General features: G+C 41.2%; 1 protein-coding gene across 1 annotated transcript; it reads right to left on the bottom strand.

The window, feature by feature from the left end:
• Positions 1 to 18,254: 18,254 nt before the first annotated feature.
• On the bottom strand, positions 18,255 to 22,332 carry SS18L2 (SS18 like 2). The gene is made up of 3 exons (XM_027837104.1): positions 22,177 to 22,332; positions 19,398 to 19,474; positions 18,255 to 18,731 (listed from the first exon to the last, which is right to left on the bottom strand). Exons 1-3 carry the CDS (start codon positions 22,243 to 22,245, stop codon positions 18,644 to 18,646), a joined length of 234 nt encoding a protein of 77 aa, XP_027692905.1. The 5' UTR covers positions 22,246 to 22,332; the 3' UTR covers positions 18,255 to 18,643.

The raw sequence follows: 22,332 nt of genomic DNA, 5'->3' as shown, positions 1-22,332 counted from the left end.
TAGGCAAGGTGAGGCTCCAAAAATGTCAGTGTTTATGCTTAAAATCACATGCCTAATAATGACTGACAGAGGGATTCTGGGAGAAACTTAGGTGCTGTCACAACAAAAGACATCATTTAAAAAATGACAGCTCACATTTACATGGCACTTTAAAGTGTGCACAGCACTTTTGGGGGGTGGGGAGAGGAGGCAATGAGATTAAATGACTTGCCCAGGGTCACACAGCTAGTGAGTATCTGAGGCCAGATTTGAACTCAGGTCCTCCTGACTCCAGGGCTGGTGCTCTATCTACTACACCACCTAGCTGCCCTGCAAAGCACTTTCCATACATACATTTGGTAAGTGACAGAGTCTGGATTTGATCTCAGGTCTTCTAAAGTATCACTGATGCCATAAGACTCCACCTCCGAGGGTTTGCGAAGTGCCAACTATGTGGTAGGCAGATTCTAGATGCTGGAGGGTTTATAGCCTTGTAGCCAGGAGGTGCCGAGAGGAGGCATCAACGGTAAGAGTGTTAGCCTGGAAGTCAGGAAACCTGACTTCTCATAACTTCTCATAAATTTTTTTAAATTTTGGAGGCAATGGGGGTTAAGTGACTTAACCCAGGCTCGCATAACTAGTAAGTGTCTGAGGCCGGATTTGAACTCAGGTCCTCCTGACTTCAGAGCCAGTTCTCTATTCACCGTGCCACCTAGCTGCCCTCTTCCCACAAAATCTTTACAAGCCGCTGAAGCGTTCCAGACTCCTTAGTAAAGGGGGGAGCGGCTGGGTGGTGGTTGTTGTTTGTCCATTGTTCTCAAAGAGGACCGTGGCTTCAGAAAGGAGATGTCATGACTTGCAGATGAATTAGATTGAAGTGAGGGAGGGCTGTGCAAAGTCACCAGCCTCACTCTCTCCTCTGGAACCGTCTGGGTCCAGTGGCAAGATACAGATCAGGACGACTGGAGATGGCTCTGGCTAAGAGGTTGGGATGAGGGGAAAGAAGTGGACTAGATGCCTAAAGGATTTCTCAGCTTTGCCGTTATAAGTCCCATGTTCCAGGTTTCCTTCTAGGTCCTAAAGCTCTGATCCTGATCCTATTTCTAAGGTCTCTTCTATTACTTAATATTCTATGTTCTGCTGAAAACAAAGCTGATGCCCATTTTGATTGTGGAATGGCTATGCAAGTTGTGGTACATGAATGTAAGGGATTATCACTGTAAAAAACTATGGATATGATGAAAGCATGGAAAGCTTACAGGAATTGACGCTGAGGGAAGTAAGCTAAGATAAGAAAACAATCTGCGCAGTGGCTACAACAATGGAAAGAAAAAGAACAATAGCCACAAAACAATCAAAAGTGAATCTTCTCTCTCTCTCTCTTTTTTTTTTTAAATCAGGCAATTGGGGTTAAGTGACTTGCCCAGGGTCACACAGCTAGTAAGTGCCATGTGTTTGGTGTGAGGCCAGATTTGAACTCAGGTCCTCCTGACTTCAGGGCCGATGCTCATCCACTGCACCACTTAGCTGCCCCAAAAGTGAATCTTGAAAATTACAAAGCAGGAGCATGGCCCCAAAGAAGAGATGTGAGAAGACACTCCTGAATCTCACTCCTTTGAAGAGGTGGGAGCTTCATAGGCATAGAATACCACATATATTTTTCAGACTTTTTCAGTGTATTGATCACTTTCACTAATTTTTCTCTGTTCTCTCTTTTTAAAAAATATTCTTATGTTTTACATGATTACACATACATAATCTATATCAAATTGCTTACTGTTTTAGGGAGGGGAAGGTGAGAGAAGGAAGGAGAAAATCTAAAACTCAAATTTTTAAAAAAATGAATGTTAAAAATTATCTTTACTTATAATTGGAAATTTTTTTTTAAAACTATTAAAAAACCCAAAAGGATCTTCTTCGTTATATGGAATGGTTCTCTGTGAAGGGGGGGAAAGGCAGAGATACCAGGAGAAATTCTTGCAATACAAAACCAAAAGATGTCCATAAAAATATTTTTGAAAAAGAAAATAAGAAACATTCTAAGTTCTTTGTTATACTGTTTTTAGATTAGGCCAGGGTAGCTTTATTTCTGCAGTAGTTTACACTTAGGTTGGCAGCATACATAAAACCATCCAAAGAACTAAGCTTTTGGGTTATATGAATACTTGATATGAAGGGATGTGTAGGTATCATTCATTAGAGAAGCCCTAGCAATTAACCTTGAAAAAGATGCACCTTCACTGTACTATGTTAGAGAAAACTCTCGGACCAGCAGTTCTTTCTTGCCAAATTAAGGTATCATATTCAAAATGTCTTGGGATTTATGCCAGTCCTTCCTGGCTTTGATTTTAATCATGAAACCAATCTGTTCAGGGAGCTGGGCCCAACTTTTCCTACTTCTGAAGTTGGTATACTCACTAGGAAATACAGATGCATGCAGGTCAGAAAAGCTGTCCAGAGCTGGAAGAAAGCAGCCTTTGTGAGATGTTAAATTTCTTTATTTTTTTTTTTAAGTCTTATTTTTATTGGTAGCTTTTATTTTTATACCACCTTCCTTTCTAAATGTGCCCCTTCCCTGTCCCCTCTCCAAAGAGTTATCCCTTGTAACAATTTTTTAAAATTTAAAATTTAAATGTAAAGATTTTTAAAAGTGAGGGAAAAACTGTTCAACCAAACCAATCAACACACCAATTATGTCTGATGGCATATTCAATATTGCACATCTATAGGCCTCTACTTCTACAAAGAGAGGTAAGAGTACATTTAAAAAACACACATTTCTTAATGTTAAAGGAGAGGCCTATTAAAATTTGTGGTCAGAATCTTATTTTCCTGAATTCATAACCTTGAATTTGGAGCCAGAGATCCCAATTTCAAATCCTGACTCTTCCATTACAACCCATGCGACCTTGGGCAAATCCCTTAATTTCTCTAGGTCTCAGTTTTCTCACTTACAAAATGAGGGAGATGGATTAGAAAACTTCTAAGGTCCCTTCCATCCCTAAATCTCTGATTCTATAAAATCATAGATCTTTTGAGCTGCCCTCCAATAAATCATAGATGCTTTAGGATTAGAGCTCTGGGAAGCCTAATTCTCTATCAAGGAGATAAGCAATCCAGTGGTGACTAGTCTAGGGAAAACCTCAGAGGACAGGCAAAGGACAAGAACTGGTGAAAGTCAACAGCTACCATAACCTATCAGCTCCAGACTGGTCACTGTGTTGCACAAAGATGAAAAAATGATAGCCCTTATGGTCAAGTAGCTTAGAATCTAATGGTGGTGGTGGGGGAGGAGAATGAAGTAGGAAACTGAACATGTACAGATGTGATGCAAGGGAGACATAGGCAAAGGAGAGATCCAGGCACTAGGCTAACATCCAGACAAGCTCTCTAGGAGTGATTTGCCAGGACTAGCAATATGATAGGAATTTTCTGACCATAACCCAGATAAGGGGCAGCCAGATGGTACAGTGGCTAGAGCACTGGGCCTGGAGTCAGGAAGACCTGAGTTCAAATCTGTCCTTCGGCACTTACTAGCTGTGTGACCCTGGGCAAGTCACTTAACTTTGTTTGCCTCAGTTTCCTCATCTGTAAATAAGCCAGAGAAAGAAATGGCAAACCACTCCAGTATCTTTGACAAGAAGACCCCAAATGGGGTCACAAAGAATCAGACGCTACTGAAAAACAACTGAACAACAACAAACCCAGATAAGTGTTAGACTAAGGAATAAGTTAGATAACTGTAGACTGAGGGTGTCCCAAAGGGCATAGGTATGCACAGAGTAGATAGTATTAACATTGGCCCCTGAAGCGAGGGAAGCACAAAGTAAGCGTGACCAGCACAGACCACGGTTATCAGGGACCTCCAGAGGAGGGGGTGACATTTGAGTTGGGCTTGAAAGAACTAGTAGGAATCCAATAGGTGAAAGCGTCAAGGAAATGTTGGGGTGGGGGTGGGAGGCTGTTACATGAGCAAAAGCATGTGCAGGGTACAAAGAGCATTCCTATTTGGCTGGAGTGTCAAGTATGTGGAGGAAAGCAGTCTGAAATAAAACTAGAGAGGTACTTTGGTACCAGATTAGTGGAAGACCTTGAATGCCAGGTAGAGGAGATGGAACTTTCCTTGGTAAGCACCTTCAATTCCATTAAAACACCATGAAGCCCTTGTTATGATCAGATCTCTGTCCTCAGCACTGGGGGAGATTTGAAGGTTACATAAGGCAGTCTCCCTGTCCTCCTGGGGTTCTCAGAGGAATGAGACAAACAGTGCACCAGAAAGGTGCAAAGTGACCTCTTAGGCATTACCAAGGAGTGGGATCAGGACAGTTTGATAGAGAAGGTGACATCTGAGCTGGGCTCTAAAAAGGAGAAGGGAGGGGGAAGGTATGATTCCCTGCAGGTCGAACACTCCCTAGCTACTATGGAAAGTTACTCTACAGAACTACTGGTATACAGTGAGAAAACTAAGGCCTAGGGAGGACAAGTGACTTGTCCAAGGTCATATAACAGGCTAGTGCCAGAACTGTGAGTAAAACCTGGGTCTTCTGACTCTCAGTTCACAGTGCTGCCAGTCTGTAATCTTGAACCCTTACTTTAGCATTTGATTGATCTGGTCCGATTGTTGTGATGAAGAACTTGGAATCATACTGAGTGACTAAATTGTACTTGCCTTTTGACCACCTAATACTTCTGCAAAGCCCAAAAGCCCAAAGGCAGTCAAAGAGAGAGGGAAAGATTCCATATATTTAAAAAATAGTGATAGTAATTTTTTTTGTCATAATTAAGGACTAGAAGGAACATGGGTGCCCATCAATTGGGGAATGACTGGACGTGAATGTAATAAGTTATTATTGTGCCATGAAACATGATGAAGAATTCAGAGAAACTTGGGAAGACTTGCCTGAACTGATTCAGAGAGAAGTAAGCAAAACCAGTAAAACAATGTAATGACCATATCATGTAAAGGAAAACAACTTAAAAAAACTCAAGAATCGCTTTCAGTGCAATGACCAATCATGGCTCCAAGAGACTGATGTTGAAGCATGCTTCCCACTGCTTAGCAGGTAATCAATGTGCTGTAACACAATGATTGTTTTCCCCCTACAGTTGCATAAAGAGACATGACCAGAGTGTGGATATGTTTTGCTTGACTATGCTTATTTGTTTTTTTTAAATTTTTTTTAATTTGGGGAAGGGATAGGATAGTTGAAGACCAGTGACAGTAATCCCCCCTCCCACAAAAAAAGGAAAAAAAAAGAGTCAATGAAACATTTTAAAGAAAACACAGAGGAGAAGAGAAGGAGGTTTGAAAGAGACAAAAATGACATCTTTGAAACTAATCTGTTGGATTTATTATATATTTTAAAAAAGGTAACGAGCTGGACATACGGAGTTTCTGGGTTTCACTTACATATTTTCCTGTTCTTTGCATACGGCAATGTTGATCTTTGTTGGTCTTTATCATGTTCAGAATAACAAAAAATAAAAAATTTTAAAATAATGGAGGGTTTCCATTTATTGGGGAGAGAGTTGGAAGGGAATGGAGCTGGAAATGATAGTGGTGAAAAGAAGAAGAAAGAAAAGAGTGTCGATGGACATTAAAAATAGACATAAGAGGGGAGAGGGATATTCAGAAGGAGGCAAAGACAAGCAGGGCAACTTGGATTTTATCTTGTTAAATTTAATATCTGCTTAAAAAACTACATGCAAGAGTTCAAGTTTCATATGCAATCCTCTTTTTCTGTTTGTTAATTTCACAATAAAAAATAAAAACTTAAATGAAAAGAAAGACATCAGCAGAACCAGGAGAATATGTTCCACAATTACCGCAGTAATTGTGGGGCTTAACCTTCTTGTGTCATGGATCCCTTTGGTGTTTTGGTGAAGCCTGTGGACCCCTTCTTGGAATAATAATAATAAAAACAGTAATGACAATGAACAACTAGCGTTTGTCTAGTGCTTTAAGGTTTGCAAGGCCCTTTACCAGCATATTAAATACATAAATAAGATATATAGGATGACAAAGGAAACCAATTGTATTGAAATAGTTAACAAAATATTAAAAAGCAAATAGTACATGGAGCTCAGGTTAAGAACCCCTGAAATAAAGGAAAATATTTCTGAAAGACTTAAGAATTCTGATCAATGCAATTATGACTTCAGAGAAATGGTTGCAAAGCAAGTCTCTTGCTTCTCAGCAGAGAAATGAGGCGCCAGAGGAGGGGAATGACGAATGTTTTTTCTGGATATGGCTGATGTGTTGGTTTTAAGAGAGGGTTCTACTTGGTGGGGACGGGGGGAAAGGGAAGGGAAGACTCACTGGGAGGTAATAATGATGGGGGAAAAAAGGGGAAGCAATAAAATATTGAAAAGGCAATTTGCTAGAGTAGAGGAAAGAATTTGGAATTGAAAATGAATTTTTTTTTTTAAAGAAATGGAGGTTTGCATGATTTCATTTGATCCTCACAACAACCCTGTGAGCTAGGCACTATGGGTGTTATTCTACTTTACCCTTAACTCTCTCCCTTCTCTGCCCTTACTCAAGCTCTTTTACTGTACCTGCAACACTCTCCCTTCTGAGCACTTTTGGGATAACCTCTGTCCTGTGAGGAGTGCCCCTTCTGGGGTAACAGATGGCTGGCTTGGCATAGCCTTGGCCCTAGAGCTTTCAACAGATGCTTCTACTGCTAGGGCTTGATCTGAGAAGGGCTGGCATATCACGGAATCACACAATCTCAGAGCTGGAAGGATCCCAGGAGGGCATCTAATCCAAACCACATCTGAGCAGGAATTCTCCTCTACATCGTATCTGACAAGTAGCCATTCAGTTTTCACTTGAAAACTCTTGTTCAAATCGTTTCAGTCGTGTCCAGCTCTTCATGACTGCATTTGGGGTTTTCTTAGCAGAGGTGCTAGAGCAGTTTGCCATTTCCTTCTTCAGCTAGTCTAACAGATGAGGAAACTGAGGCAAACAGAGTTAAGTGACTTGCAAAGAGTCACATAGCCGGGAAGGGTTTGAGGTCAGATTTGAACTCAGGAAGATGAGTCTTCCTGACTCCAGTCCTGGTGGTCTCTGCCCTACTAATAACAATAGCAGGCATTAATATGGTGCTTTATAATATTTGTTATCATTTAGTCCTCACAACTACTCTGTGAAGTAGGCACAGAAAGTATTATTATCCCAGTTTTATAGATGAGGAGACTGAGGCTCAGAGAGGTTAAGACAAGGTTAAGCCTTTGGCCAAACAACTAATAAGTGGCAGAAATGGGATTTGAACCCAGATTTTCTTCCCTCCAGGTTTAGCATTCAATCCACTGGCCTCAGAGAGGCCAAGCTTGCATAACAAGAGGTAGTTGGGGCTTGAGCCCAGGTCTTTTGACTCCAAATCTATTTTCTTTTTCTACTACCCCACTGCTGATCAGAAATGGAGGTAGGTTGATCACTTAGTGAAGGTTAGGGAGAACAGACTGACAGCCTGGGCATCCATGATATATAGTCTCATGATATATTTAAAGAAACAAAGGGATTGGGGCAGCTATGTGGCGCAGTGGATAGAGCACCGGCCCTGGATTCAGGAGGACTGGAGTTCAAATGTGGCCTCAGACCCATAACACTTATTAGCTGTGTGACCCTGGGCAAGTCACTTAACCCCATTGCCTAGCCCAAAAAAAGAAAAAAAAAAGAAACAAAGAGAGACTCTCATGGTTTTGGGGGGTCCTCTAGGAAGGATTTATGAAAAGGCATGGATAAGAATTGTACAGTTTGAGAAAATATGGAAGGACTAAAATGGGGCCAAATGGAGGGAGTAAGCATGCCAGTGACATCAGACATCTATAGTATAAATACCTTGAGTGACATTTTTAAAAAAGGGGAGCCATCTGTACAGAGATAATTATAGCAGCATTCTTTATCATTGGAAACAACCCAGGGGTGATTGAATAAACTGTGGCAGGTACATCAGTGTGATGGAATTATATTTAAAGCAATTAGGATGGTTTAATTTGAGGAATAAAAATAAATATGGAAAGGTCTACATGAAATAATGTGAAGTAAAGAAAGTAGATACAGGGGTAGCTAGGTGGTGCAGTGGATAGAGTACCAGCCCTGAAATCAGGAGGACCTGAGTTCAGATTTGGCCTCAGACCAAATACGTGACACTTACTAACTGTGTGACCCCGGGCAAATCACTTAACCCTAATTGCCTTAAAAAAAAAATAGATACAAAGTAGACTATCTACATACTGCCAACAACTGTATGAAAGGGAGAATGTCTACACAGGTCTAAGGATGTATGGACAAACAAGGAAAACCCTAGCGGTCCTAGAGGGAAATGTTGATAAGTTGTTTGGGCCTTTTGTATACTGACATTTCTTTTCTCAAATGTAAATAATTGCCATAATTCCAGAGGGCTGATGATGAAGAATGCTCCCTACTTCCTGATAGAAAGCTGGTGGACTCAACATGCAACAAGAAACACGCACCTTTGGACATGACCACTGCAGGAATCTGTTTTGCTTGACTCTACAAATTTATTACAAGGGTTTTGTTTTTCTTTCTTTCCTTTTATTTATTAGGGGGCAGGGAAGGGAAAAGGAAAATAAAATGAAACATGTCAGTGTCAGAATCAAAATTTAATTTAAAATGTAGCTTGTTGGATACATATTTACAAAAATATAAATTGCCCAGATTAACAGAAGAGGAAGTAAAATACTTAAATAACTCCATCTCAGAAAAAGAAATTGAACAAGCCATTGATGAACTCCTTAGGAAAAATCTCCAGGGCCAGATGGATTTACAATCGAATTCTATCAAACATTTAAAGAACAATTAATTCCAATACTATACAGACTATTTGGGAAAATAGGTGAAGGAGTCTTACCAGTTCTTTTTATGATACAAATATGGTGCTGATACCTAAACCAGGAAGAGTCAAAACAGAGAAAGAAAATTATAGACCAATTTCTCTAATGAATATAGATGCAAAAATTTTAAATAAAATATTAGCAAATAGATTACAACAACTTATCACAAGAATAATACACTATGGCTAGGTAAGATTTATACCAGGAATGCAGGGCTGGTTCAATATTAGGAAAACTCAGCATAATTGATCATATCAACATCAAAACTAGCAGAAATCACATGATCATCTCAACAAATGCAGAAAAAGCTTTTGACAAAATACAATACCCATTCCTATTAAAAAGATTAGATAGCATAGGAATAAACGGAGTCTTCCTTAAAATAATAAATAGCATCTACCTAAAACCTTCAGCAAGCATCACATGTAATGAGGATAAGCTAGAAGCATTTCCAATAAGATCGGGGGTGAAACAAGGATGTCCATCATCACCACTGTTGTTCAATATCGTACTGGAAATGTTAGCTTTAGCAATAAGAGAAGAAAAAGAAATGGAAGGTATTAGAATAGGCAAAGAAGAAACAAAGCTATCACTCTTTGCAGATGACATGATGATATACTTAGAAAATCTTAGAGAATCAAGTAAAAAACTACTTGAAATAATAAACAACTTTAGCACAGTTGCAGGCTATAAAATAAACCCACATTATAAAACATTTAGGAGTCTACCTCCTGAAACAAACTCAGGAATTATATGAACACAATTACAAAACACTTCTCACACAAATAAAGTCAGATCTAAATAATTGGAAAAACATCAGTTGCTCATGGGTAGGCTGAGCTAATATAATAAAAATGACAATTCTACTTAAGCTAATTTACTTATTTAGTGCCATACCAATCAAACTACCAAAAATTATTTTATAGAGTTAGAAAAAATAATAACAAGATTCATTTGGAAGAACAAAAGGTCCAGAATATCAAGGGAACTAATGAAAAGAAATGCAGGGGAAGGTGGCCTAACTATTCCAAATCTTAAATTGTATTATAAAGCAGCAATCATCAAAATTGCTTGGTACTGCCTAAGAAATAGAGTGGTGGATCAGTAGAATAGGTTAAGTATGCAAGACACAGTAGTTAATGACAATAGTAATCTATTATTTGATAAACCCAAACATTCCAGTTTCTTGGATAAGAGCCCACTCTTTGAAAAAAACTGCTGGGAAAACTGGAAAAGATTATGGCAGAAACTAGGTATAGATCAAAATCTCACACCATATACCAAAATAAAGTCAAAATGGGTTCATGATTTAGATATAAAGGCTGATACTGTAAGCAAACTGGGAGAGCAAGGAATAGTTTACCTATCAGATTTATGGAGAACGGAAGAATTCATGACCAAACAGGAGACAGAGAACATTACAAAAAGCAAAATGGATAACTTTGATTACATTAAATTGAAAAGTTTTTGCACAAACAAATCCAATGCAACCAAGATTAAAAGGAAAGTAGAGAATTGGGAAAAAATTTTTACAACCAGTCTCTCTGATAAGGGCCTCATTTCTAAAATATATAGAGAATTAAGTCAAATTTATAAGAATACAAGTCATTCCACAATTGATAAATAGTCAAAGGATATGAACAGGCAGTTCTCAGATGAAGAAATGAAAGCCATCTATAGTCATATGAAAAAATTCTCTAAATCACTATTGATCAGAGAAATGCAAATCAAAACAACTCTGAGGTACCACATCACATCTATCAGATTGGCCAAGATGACAAAACAAGAAAATGATAAATATTGGAGAAGATGTGGGAAAATTGGAACACTGATGCATTGTTGGTGGAGTTGTGAAATGATCCAACCATTTTGGAGAGCAATTTGGAACTATGCCCAAAGGGCTATAAAAATGTACATACCCTTTGATCTAGCAATAACACTCCTAGGGCTATATCCCAAAGAGATCATACAAATGGGAAAAGGACCCACATGTACAAAAATATTTATAACAGCTCTTTTTGTGGTGGCAAAGAATTGGAAATTGAGAGGATGCCCATCAGTTGGGAATGACTGAACAAGTTGTGGTATATGAATGTAATGGAATACTATTGTGCTATAAGAAATGATGAACAGGCTGACTTCAGAAAAACCTGGAAAGACTTGTATGGTCTGATGCTGAGTGAGGTGAGCAGAACTAAGAGAACGTTGTACACAATAACAGCCACGTTGTGTGATGACTAATATTGATAAACTTAACCCTTCCCAGAAATGCAAGGATCTAAGACATCTCCAAAGGCCTCATGATGGAAAATGCTATCCACATCCAAAGAAAGAACTATGGAGTTTGAATACAGATTGAAGCATACTATTTACTCTTTTTTTTTTCTTCTGTTGTATTTTGTTTCCTCTTTCTGGTGGTTCCTCCTATTGGTTCTAATTCTTACTTACAGCATCACTGATGTGAAAATATGTTTAATAGGAATGTATATGTATAGCTTATATCAGATTGTGTGCCATCTTGGGGAGGGTGGTGGGGAGGAAGGGGGAGAAACATTTTAAACTCAAAAGCATATGGAAGTGATTGTTGACAAATCAAAACAAATTAGTTAATAAAAAATAAATAAAATGTAGCTTGTTGTAAGTACATGCTTAATTGCCTCTATTGGTGTTTAAAGGTAAGTTTATAATGCATTTTAAAATACTTCAAAAAGAAAGAAAAGAACACCAAAAAACATTAAAAAATACACCGAAGAAAGTTGAAGGAAGTTTACAAGGGGACATGGACCAGTAGGGAAGTGTTGGTACTATTGTATTTTTCCTATTTAGTAGTATTATTTATTTATTTTTTTATTTTTTATTTAGTTTTTTATTTAGTATTTTTATTTATTTTAGTTTTTTTATTTAGTGTTTTTTTTTACAAGTAAAGATAGTTTTCAACATTCACTTTATAAGATTTTGAGTTCCAAGTTTTTTCTCCCTCCCTCCTTCCCCTCTGCCTCCCAAAGACAGCAAGCAATCTCCTATAGGCTATACGTGTACAATCATATTAAACATATTTACCCATTAGGTACTATTGTATTAAGCTTATGTCCTTAAGTGAAAACCCATGCTGAACTTCATAGACATTCATGGTTTCTTATACAAATCTTCTTTTTTCTGTCCTTTAAATATGGAAGTGTCCAAGTCTGTAGCATTTTTAAAGTTCATAATAAAAAAGAAAGCTTTAGAAACAAAAAATATTGATTTCAGTATTCAAGGATCACTGGCATCGGTGCTTTTCCCGTGGACATGTATTACTGCCTCACCATGCCCAAGGAGACATTTTTCCTAAATTGCTCCAGTCAAAACAATTCATTTGCTAATGGCCAACCTTCTGGCAATGAGCCTCTCCATGCTTAGTTGATCTGGTCCTTAAACACTGGCAAACCCACAGTCAAATCCTTTCTAGGTTGGTAGAAGATCCCAGATTTGGCACTCTACTCCAATACCCTTTAGAAGTCCATACTACAGGGAGGTATCAGAACATTAGTGGAAGAAAATAATGTAAAATGAAAGAGTAGTGAGCTTCTTTTCAAAGCTCATTCACTTCCATTTTGTCCTCATGACAGCCCTGTGAGTAGGGAAGGACAATATTAGCACCATGGTCAGGGATCAGAGGAAATGTAGGAACAGCAAGCTGAGTCAGTAGAACGGTAAAACAGCACTGAGAAATTAGCAGCTGATCTGATCTGCCTTTATGGATGTACAGATGAAGAGCGAAGGGGAGAGATGTAAGGAGGGGGTGAGACTGGGGCCTATTGCTGGAAGTAATTGACTAATAGAGGCATCGAGGTGGGTCAGTGGATAGAGGGCTAGGAATGGAGTGAGGAAGACCTAAGTTTAAATCTGGCCTCAGACACTTATTGGCTGTGACCCTGGGCAAGTCATTTAACCCCGTTTGCCTCAGTTTTCTCAACTGTAAAATGGAGATCATAATAGCATGTAATTCCCAGGGTTGTTGTGAGGATCAAATGAAACAATATTTATAAAGCGCTTAGCACAGTGCCTGGCACATAGTAGGCGCTTAAATGATTGTTTCCTTCCTGCTACTATATAACCTTGTGAGAGATCCATTTAAAGGCATTTTATTTTTTAATTAAATATCTTTTAATTTAAAAAAGACTATTTTCTCTCTTCCCACTCCCACATGGAAAAAGAAAACTCTTGTAACAAAGATGCATAGTCAATCAAAACAAATCCATATACTAACCATGTCCAAAAAATGTCTGCATATTATTCTGCACCCAAAGTCCAACACCCGTCAGGAGGTAAGTAGCCTATTTCATCATGAGTCCTCTTGAATTGTTTGTCTTTGCATTGGTTAGAATTCTTAAGTCTTTCAGTGGTGTTTGTCTTTATAATGTTATTATTGGATGAATTGTTTTCCTGGTTTGGCCACTTCATTCTTCATTAGTTCTTGCAAGTTTTCCCAGGGTTCTCTGACATCATCTCTTTTATTACATACTCAGAAGGATTTTTCTAACCCCAATCCAAGATTAATCATTACAATCATTACAACTTGATGAACTGAGGAAACTGAAACCCAGAGAAGTTCAGTCATTCAATCAAAGTTAGTTTGTGGCAGGAGCAGAATTTGATCCTCAGTCTCCTTAACTACTAAGTCATGGTGCTCTTCACTACCCTCATACTGCCTCTTGAGGAGAAGGAATCTGAGGTGGAGGAAAGGTGTCGGATTTAGACATTACAGGTACCTAGCATATCCTTACTGACAGACTATGGCAAGGGGGCCCAACTATGGCACTCCAAATACTTGTGATTCTTCAAAGTTTCACATGCTTTATGCTTTGAAGTAAGCATAAAGAAAAAGATGTCACTAACACTAAGTTACTATTGGTGCTGCTGTGAAATGGCCCATTTTGGAAATCAATTTGGAATCATACTTAAAAAAAAAAAATCACACACTTGCCCATACCTTTTGAGCCAATGATACCATTAGTAAGCATTAAGCTCAAGCAGGTCAAAGTCAGAGGGAAAGTTCCCCTATAAACAAAGATATTTATAACATCACTTTTTGTCATAGTGAAGAACTGGAAGGAATGTGAAAGGCGTGAAGCAGGGTTCTAAGTTCAGCATCAATCAGGGGACCCCCTCCCCCAGGATGAGGGGAGTACTATGTTACCCAAGAAGGGGCAAACTAGCTCAGGCAGGAAACAAAGCAGTCAAAACTCTTGCGCTCATCAGTGGTACGCTCAGGGCAACTAGTAGCCCTTGCATTTCCAGGTTGGGCGAGAAAGATAAACCCAGACTTAAAAAAACCCATAAAGCAATATTATGATTTGAAAGTGCTTTTTATAACACACACAAAGGCAGCCTAAGTAGGATTGGATCAGAGTTGGAAGGGAACTGTGAGTTAATCTAGCCCCATCCTCTCCTTTTTACAGGAAAGGAAATTGAAGCCCAGATGGCTATCTATAATCTCTCTTCCCACCCTCTCTATGCTGTGCCAAACTAATCTTCCTTATGCAGGGATTCAGTCACATCCCTCCTCTTGCTCAAAAACATCACTGAGTGACAGAAAGACCAGGTCTGAATACCCTGAGTGACCTTTCTCCCAATCATGGGAGCCTGAGGGTTAAGATATGCAATTTCTTTAATCAAAACATATTCAACAGGTGTGGAGGAGCTCACTTGTAATCTCCAATACTTAGGGAGGCTGAGGCTGGTAGATCTCTTGAGCTCAGAATTCTGAGTTGCAGTAGGGCTAAAATTTGACATTAATATGGGTATTGGGTGGGAATGGGAGGCTGCCTAGGGAGGGATGAACTGGATGAGGTTGGAATTGAATCACACCAATCAGTGGAGGGATATGGCCTGTGAGTGGCCGCTGAACTTGCTGACCTCTCAGGCCTGGGAGAGCTTGGAAGATCCAGGCTTAAAAAAGCCCAAACCAAACCAAAACAAAGATATTCAATAATTCCAGGTAAAAGCAATCAACAAAACTGTAATAGAAGTCATTGATATCTATCTGTCTAGCTATATACAGATATCTATCCAATATCTGTACCTATCTGTCTGTCTGATAATTCATAAGGAAGTGCCCTGGGTTCTTAGGAGCTCCCCTCCAGAGTTCTAGAGCTGGCATTTAATATTCATTGCCTGAAGCACCTACAGCTGGGCCCCAGATCAATCCACCTGTGCTGTTCAGTCATGTTCAGCTTTTCTTGAACCCGTGGACCAGAGCAAGTCAAAATTGTCTGTGGGGTTTTCTTGGCAAAGATACTGGAGTGGTTTGTCATTTCCTTCTCTGGTGGACTAGGGCAAACAGAGGTTAAGTGACTTGCCCAGGGTTACACAGCTAGTGTCTAAGGCCGGATTTGAACTCAGGTCTTCCTGAGCCCTCTAGTTGCCTCACCAATCCATCTGTTGGCAAAGCTAACTTAAACTACTCCAGGTCTACTCTAGTCTTGGTTCACAACGGCCCTGGTTAGTGTTGTGGGACTGAGCGGGTTAACTTAAGCCACCAGTTACATGTGTCCCAGACTGCCACCCTATTTATTTTTTAATTTCTCTGGACCTGAGTTTTCTCATTTGAAATACAAAAGATTGGACTATATTATCCTTTCTACTCTAAATTAGAATGCAAACTTCTTTGCCTGACTTTCAAAGCCCTCTACCATCTGTTGCTATCCCAGCTTTTACTCATAATTCCTCTCCCTACACACTCTATGCTGTAGCCAAATTAGATGTGCCCTGTGCTGTCCCACCTCTTTGTTTCCTGACACTGTTCCCTAGGCTTCCAATATCTCCCCTCTCCTTATTTTGTAGAATTCCTATTAATCTTTGAAAGCCTCATTTAAATGTGATCTTCTCTATGAAGCTTTCCCTGATACCACAGAATGGACTTCTTTTGACTCGGACTTCCCTAGGTTTATACCTTGCTGATGGACATAATGTCACAGAATCAGTTTAGAATTGAAGGGATCTCAGAGGTCATCTAGCGTGCTTACTGGATACATGAGGAGGTTGTGACATGAAGATCACATACGTAGTGAAAGGCAGAGTTAGAATTTGAGCTCAGGTCCTGAGTCTCCACATTGGGCACTTTTTCCACTGTACTGCACTTTATATCATGTATTATTGCATTTCACAGTCATGCATTGGTGTTTTATACCCCTAGAGGAATGTAAGCTCTGGGAAAGGATGGTGTTTTAGCTGACCTTTGTAGGTACCCAGCACAGACATAGTACTTTGCACACATCAGGCACCTATTTGTTGAATGCATGAATGAATGGCCAGTGTCCTCTATTTCAGCCTTTGTAACTAGATTTGTTCTGCTATAAGGCCCATGTGGCCAATTTATTGTTGCGTTTGCTTGGCTTTCTCTCATTTCTTTAGCTTTTCCCTATAAGAATGGCACCAGGCCAAATATTATCAGATTAATCTTTTTAGTATAACAGCACCTTAGATTTATGAAAACAAGGTACCTTCCCAGGGGAGTTCAAAATTTTCAATGCTAGTATCTCGTTAAAGCCCACAGTGAAAAATATATCAATAGAAAAGCCAGGCAACTTCCCATCCACATTTAGTGCACTGTTCAGAGTTTGGAAATGTCTTTTGTTCACCAGAAAGGTGAGGGGTGTCTTAGTAGCTCTAATAATCTACTGGAGCCTGGATAGTGGTTCTCAGTTTTAGAAAATGCAAGCAGCTCAGGGTGTGAAGAGAGTCATGGCAGTTGGGTAGGAATTTAGGGGGGGTCTTCCCTGAGGATACTTAGGTCATAATACATGATTGTAGCACGGTTTCATCTAAAGAACACTGGACTAGGTGTCAAAGGACGTGAGTCCTGATCTCCACTCTGCCATTAGTTGACCACGTAGCCTTGGACAAATCTCTCCTCTGCAAAGCTCTTTTTTGCTTACATCCAGTCTTCTTTCCACTTTGCCATATTTCAAGGTGTCATCTGCAAGATGAGGGTGTTAATGTAAATGATCTCTAAGATTTCTTTCAGCACTAGATGCCTGTAAGATTCTCTCTTTAGATTATAAAATCATAGAATAACCCCTTCTTGTGACAGAGGAATCATCTTATCTCCCATAAAGTTACCTATTTTTTCTAGGATGAAAGAGGGATGGGAATGTGATAAGTCCTGGGGTGGGTTTGAGTGAGAGTGAGAAGTTAGGTGGGGGAAATGTCAGGGAAAAAAGAAAAGGCTTTAAAAAAAAATCTTTAAGTAGCCTACTGGTGGACATAAAATCATCCTTGCAAACTCATAAATGCTGTGTGTTTGCTGTTGGTGATCCACTGATGTCTTTGTACTGACCTTTTGGGAGCCCCTCAGTTCTAGTATGGCTTGTAATAGAAAATCAGTTCTGGAAAATTCACTCTGAGCTCCACCGAGGGGTCTCGAGGATATGCAGAGCTTAACAATCAGAGCACCCTGAGGCCACTGGGGCGGTTCTTCTGCTTCGGAAAGCCTTTGAAGTTGACACTGTTTTAGTGCAGTGAAGACCTCTTGAGAACTAGAATGCTTTCATTAAGCTACTTCCACTATTTTACTTGACAACATATATCTTTTTATGTCAAAAAAGTTATTTTATCAGTATAGATCCTTTCTGATGATGCAGATAATTTCCTTTACTATACTTAGAAGAAGGCTTTCTGGGCTGCTGTTACTAAAAAATCCCACCACCCCTCCATCCCTGGGTGTTGAGCCTCTCCAAACCTAGCTAGGTTGGTCCCTAAACAACACAGTTAATCACTGCAATCATTCCAGCTGGTCAGACCAGCCAGAGCTTGGGTTCCTCTGACAGCTTTTGAAAAGGCAGGTCACCAGTACTCCAAAAGAAGAGACTAGAAGACTTTAATCAACATATAGCACATACAGGGTATACAGCTACAAGGGCTTAAAATGACCCTAAGACTTTTGGGACACCCTATCTAGTGCTTGAAAATAGTAAATCTACATGTCCTTAAAAGAAAACCAATTATCAGGTACTCAGATTAGACTCCTCCTACCTACTCCAGTTAGGTCTTCCTGTGACCACAAATAGCAGTCTAGAACATTCCCAGGCAGAATCACTAAAATGTATGTCTGGGGACTTATCAATAACTATGACACATTGCAGTATGGTAGGTATGGCTACCAACACTAGTTTTAGGAATGCAGCCAAGACTCAACCTCTTGAAGCTTGATTGTCTTATTTCTGGGGGTGGGAGGGTGGGAAATGATCATACTTGTTTCAACCCATGTTGGGAGAAATATGCTTTTCACACTTAACATGCTAGACAAACAGGTCATAATTTTTTAGCTATCTGAATAGAATGTTTATTGCAAACAAGGTTCCACACATCCCAACAGCCTTCAATCTTAGACAAGTGTTATTTCGCTGAGATTTTTAAGAAGACCAAGACACTTTCAGAGAACCATAACTTTAATAAACAATTGCTGGGAACAATTACATCCATATGTACATACAAAACAGGGTACTGCCAGAAGTGTCACGCCTGCTGTCCCCACTCAGCCTCCTTTATGCCGACAGCCCAAGAAGTAAGTTCTGAAAAGGTATCCTGATGGGGTTTCCCCCCTAAAGACAGTAATTCAGAAAAATGATGTGCTGAGTAATGAAAAGTGACATTTAACATCCAGTTGCTCAATGTTTTGCTTGAACCTTTCACCACTGAAAACAGGCTTGAAGTACTGTTTCCCAGGTGCAACTTCAACAATGGCATTGGCAAAGGTCATGGCTCCACTTATTTGAAGGGATAAATACTCACAATACGGCAAAAAGCAAGGACTAATCAATCAATCCACTGTTTTGGGAGCGTTTGCTGGGCTAGCATCTGCAATGGTGGCCAAATAAATGAGATTTCTGTGCAATACATGCTGGTACCTATGGAAGAAAAATCCGTAAGCTAAATCAAAGGGCAGAAAGTAGCAGTTCGCTCCTAGAATACACCACACAATAAAAAATACAGTTCATAACATTGAGGAAAAGACACACTGGAGCTAACCTGACACATATGGGAGCTGCAGATGGTAACTATGACCTCCTTTAAAGGGAAAGTATAGCTGGCACAGGGAAGAGTGGACGCAGCCTCAGAGACCGCTAAGAGTCCAAGTCCTTCATTTCACAGAGGAAACAAACCCAGACGTGACCGGGAGGTGACCGGCTCAGCATCGCACAGCTACTTAGAACACCTCTCTCTCCTCAGCAGGTTCTGAGTTCAGGTTTTTTCTAAGAAATGCAACTGGTGAAGAGATTTTATTTGAGTCACTCACACAAACTGGGATGGGTCTGAGGTGGTTGGTCAGGCACACTAAGAATTCATTCATTGAAGGGACACTAGATTTGGAGTCAGAAGATAAGGAATACTGAGTGATGTTGGGCATTTGATGATTTTCCACGGTGTCAGTTTCCTCAATTGTAAAAAGAGGGGGTTTGCCTAGATGATCTCTAAGATCTCATCTACGATCGTATGAGATCTATGATCCTAAAAGTGGCTCCTACTTCCCTGCCTTCTTAGGAGTGTTTGATTAAGACCTAAAGGCAACTTACTGTGTGCACTCTGCAGCCCGCCCCTTGTTCTGGTACTCCACGATGCACCGGATCAGCTGGTCATTTTCCTCCAGCAACTGAAAGACATCAGAATGACTGCATATATATATATATATATGGAACTCGATTTCATTCAATGAACAGTGATTAACCACCTACTGTGTGCAGGTACTGGCAAAGATTAAAAAAAAAAGACAAAAACTGACATGTGAGGAGTGCTGTTTATAAGAAGTTTGATGATCTGGATAAAGATAACTAATACAAGTTACAAAAATATTAAATGTTTAGGAGAGGTCAAAAAAGGTGGCTGGAGAGATAAGCGTGGGACAGCATAAGTAGCTAAATAGCATTGGGCCTGAATTCGGAAGACTCAGGTTCAAATTCCATACCTGCTCCTTAAGACTTCTGTGACCTTGGGCAAAGTCACTGACCTCTAACCCTGTTTTCATCTATCTAAAGTGAAGCTGAACTAGATATCTCCAAGGTCCTGTCCAGCTCTAAATCCTATGAGCCTTTAAAAGGCATATTATTTGAATTGAATTTAGCTAAGGAAAGAGTTTTCTGCTGGTGTGGTGGCAAAGCCTGTGTGCTGAACCCCAGGTGGCCTGCTTTATGCTTTAACTGGGTCTCACAGCCATGTTCCAATCAGGACACTGACTTTACGGCCTTTAAAAAAGTAGGTTTCTACGGTCTCAAAAAACCCAGAACCTTTAAACTTTCCTCTCCAGCATGTTGGCTTTGCAGTCATTTAGGGTTTGCTTAGCAGGATCCCTCTTGGTCAAGCTTCCAAAGAACCTCATTTCTAGTCATCTTTATTTTTTTTTCTTCCTGGCTTTACTACAGTAGGGGTATTCAGATAGCTCTCCCTGACCTGTCTTCACATTTGCACTGCAAGTTCTGATCCCTGGACTTCTGTAAATGTCAACCAGCTGGGGCCTCCCTTTGTGGAATCATAGATTTAGAGCCAGAAGGGCCTTCAGAGGCCGTCTACTCCAGCCTTCTCCTATTAAAGATGAGGATATTGAGTCCCAGTGAGGTAAGCGCTTTGCCCAAGGGTCACAAAGGTAGAAAATGTGGTAGGGCTGGGACTTGCAGCAAGACCTCTGCTTACAAATTCAGCATCCTTTCCATTGTACCCGCTATGCTTCCCTTCATCAACAAGACGTGTTTAACAAATATGTACTATGTTTAGAGTCTCCTGAATCCCCTAATGGACATGCTCCCTGTTCTCCAAAGACACGTTCCCTGGTATATGGATGTGAGAGAATGAAGACAAACTGAGGCTATCCAACATGGCTACTGAGCTAATAACTGTGTAGGCAGAGCTAATGAGATACCATAACTTGGGACCAATGATGTTCAGAACAGTGACAGTGGGCCTTCAGGATCCCCTTGGCTGCCCCAAGTATTTGGACCTACACATTTCTATTGCTAATGTCAGTTTCATTTCCCCACAGGGCTTTAAGTTCATGGGGGCAGGGTCTGACCAGGAATCATAATTCAGACCCATGGCAAATGAGCCAAATATATCATAAAAAGGGGGGAAATGGAGCATAGGGGATTGGCTAAAACCCTACAGACAAACTTGTGCTGCCCCTTCACCCCTGATAAGACCTGGTGTATCCTCATGAACTCAGAGTCTAATAGGAGAAATAAAACACAAACACAGAAAATTATGTCACCCAGTACTACACGAAAAATGTATTTAAGGAATTGAAAGTGTTCTGAGAAGGTTATTAGGAAAAGAGAGGAAGGAAGGAGAGAAGGCTTCCTGGAAGAGGTGGCATTTGAGATGGACTTTACGGAAGAGACGGAAATTCTAGTTTTAGAAGAGGTAGGATAGGAGGCCGTCCCCAGGCATGAGGAACAAGTGGAGGCAGGAGAACACAAGAGATAGCCGAGAAGCAAAGCTGGTGTTAAGCTGGAGCCGAGCACCTGGAGAGGAGGGGAGTAACATGAATGAAGCCCCTACGGTTCTCCACCCTCGTCTCACTCATCCTACAATCAGTCACTAAAAGCCGCCACCTCTAGTTCCTGCCCCACGCCTACCACCCAGCTCGGGCCCCGGACCCCAGAACTAATGCGCAATAGCAGCCTGCGGCCACAAGCAGCGCCCCCCCACTCGAGATGCGCGTCCCTCGTCTGCTCCCCTCCCCGCTAATAGAATAAACGACCAACTGGCGGGCGCTGGAAGGCCCCCCGCCGGGCCGGTCCTGCCTTTCGGCCTCATTGCACAGGACCCCGTGCACGCCTTCCCAGGCCTCGGTGTCCCCCACCCTCGCCCCCACCCCTGAACCACTCGTTCCCTTCAAGGCTCGGCTCAAAGGCCCCGGCCCCAGGAAGAATTCCCCTCAACCTGCCCGCCTCCACCCAGCTGCCCAGGGCTTTACAAGCCCAGAACCGCACGGGGGCTTCTGGGACACGCCCTCTGCACGACAGTAAGCTCCTCGCGGGCAGGGGCGGTTGTTTCCTTATTTTTGGTCCTTTCGCCTGACCCACCACACAGCAGGCGCTTAATAAAGGCTGCCTCGGCCCCCGGGCTGGCTCTACGAAGCCCACGGGGACCCCGACATTTCCAGCGGCGGGGAAGGGTAATTATGGTCGTGGGAGCTGCGGACAGGGGGAAAGGGGAGGCCAGGCCGGGAGCGGCACGTCCAGCGACCCGCACACAGCTCCAAGGTCCCGGGCTCCAGCCGGGACGTGGGGGGGAGCGCCTGTGGAGAGGAAGGGAGCGGGGCCAACGCTCAGCTACTCCAGGTGGCGCATGCGCAGGCCTTACCCGCTGGATGGTCTCCTGGTTAACTTCCGCCTTCCCCCTCAGCCGCTCTGGCACAAACGCCACCGACATCCCGGTATCCGAGCGGCGGTCCTCTGGAACTGTCGCGCACGCGCGCGCAGGCACGCACGTAAACACAGACGGGCACGCCGACTCTCT

The sequence above is a fragment of the Vombatus ursinus genome, unplaced genomic scaffold (genome assembly GCF_900497805.2).
Source record: "Vombatus ursinus unplaced genomic scaffold, bare-nosed wombat genome assembly UNPS02014820.1, whole genome shotgun sequence".
In the NCBI taxonomy this organism is placed as follows: domain Eukaryota; kingdom Metazoa; phylum Chordata; class Mammalia; order Diprotodontia; family Vombatidae; genus Vombatus; species Vombatus ursinus.
This window is presented reverse-complemented; position numbering and strand designations above follow the sequence as displayed.

Excerpts from the sequence above, each read along its gene's own strand:
- SS18L2 (XM_027837104.1), bottom strand. The coding sequence starts at position 22,245 with ATGTCGGTGGCGTTTGTGCCAGAGCGGCTGAGGGGGAAGGCGGAAGTT. Across the intron at positions 19,475-22,176 it reads ACCAGGAGACCATCCAGCGG|TTGCTGGAGGAAAATGACCA; the intron begins GTAAGGCCTGCG and ends GATGTCTTTCAG. Across the intron at positions 18,732-19,397 it reads CGGGCTGCAGAGTGCACACA|GTACCAGCATGTATTGCACA; the intron begins GTAAGTTGCCTT and ends TTTCTTCCATAG.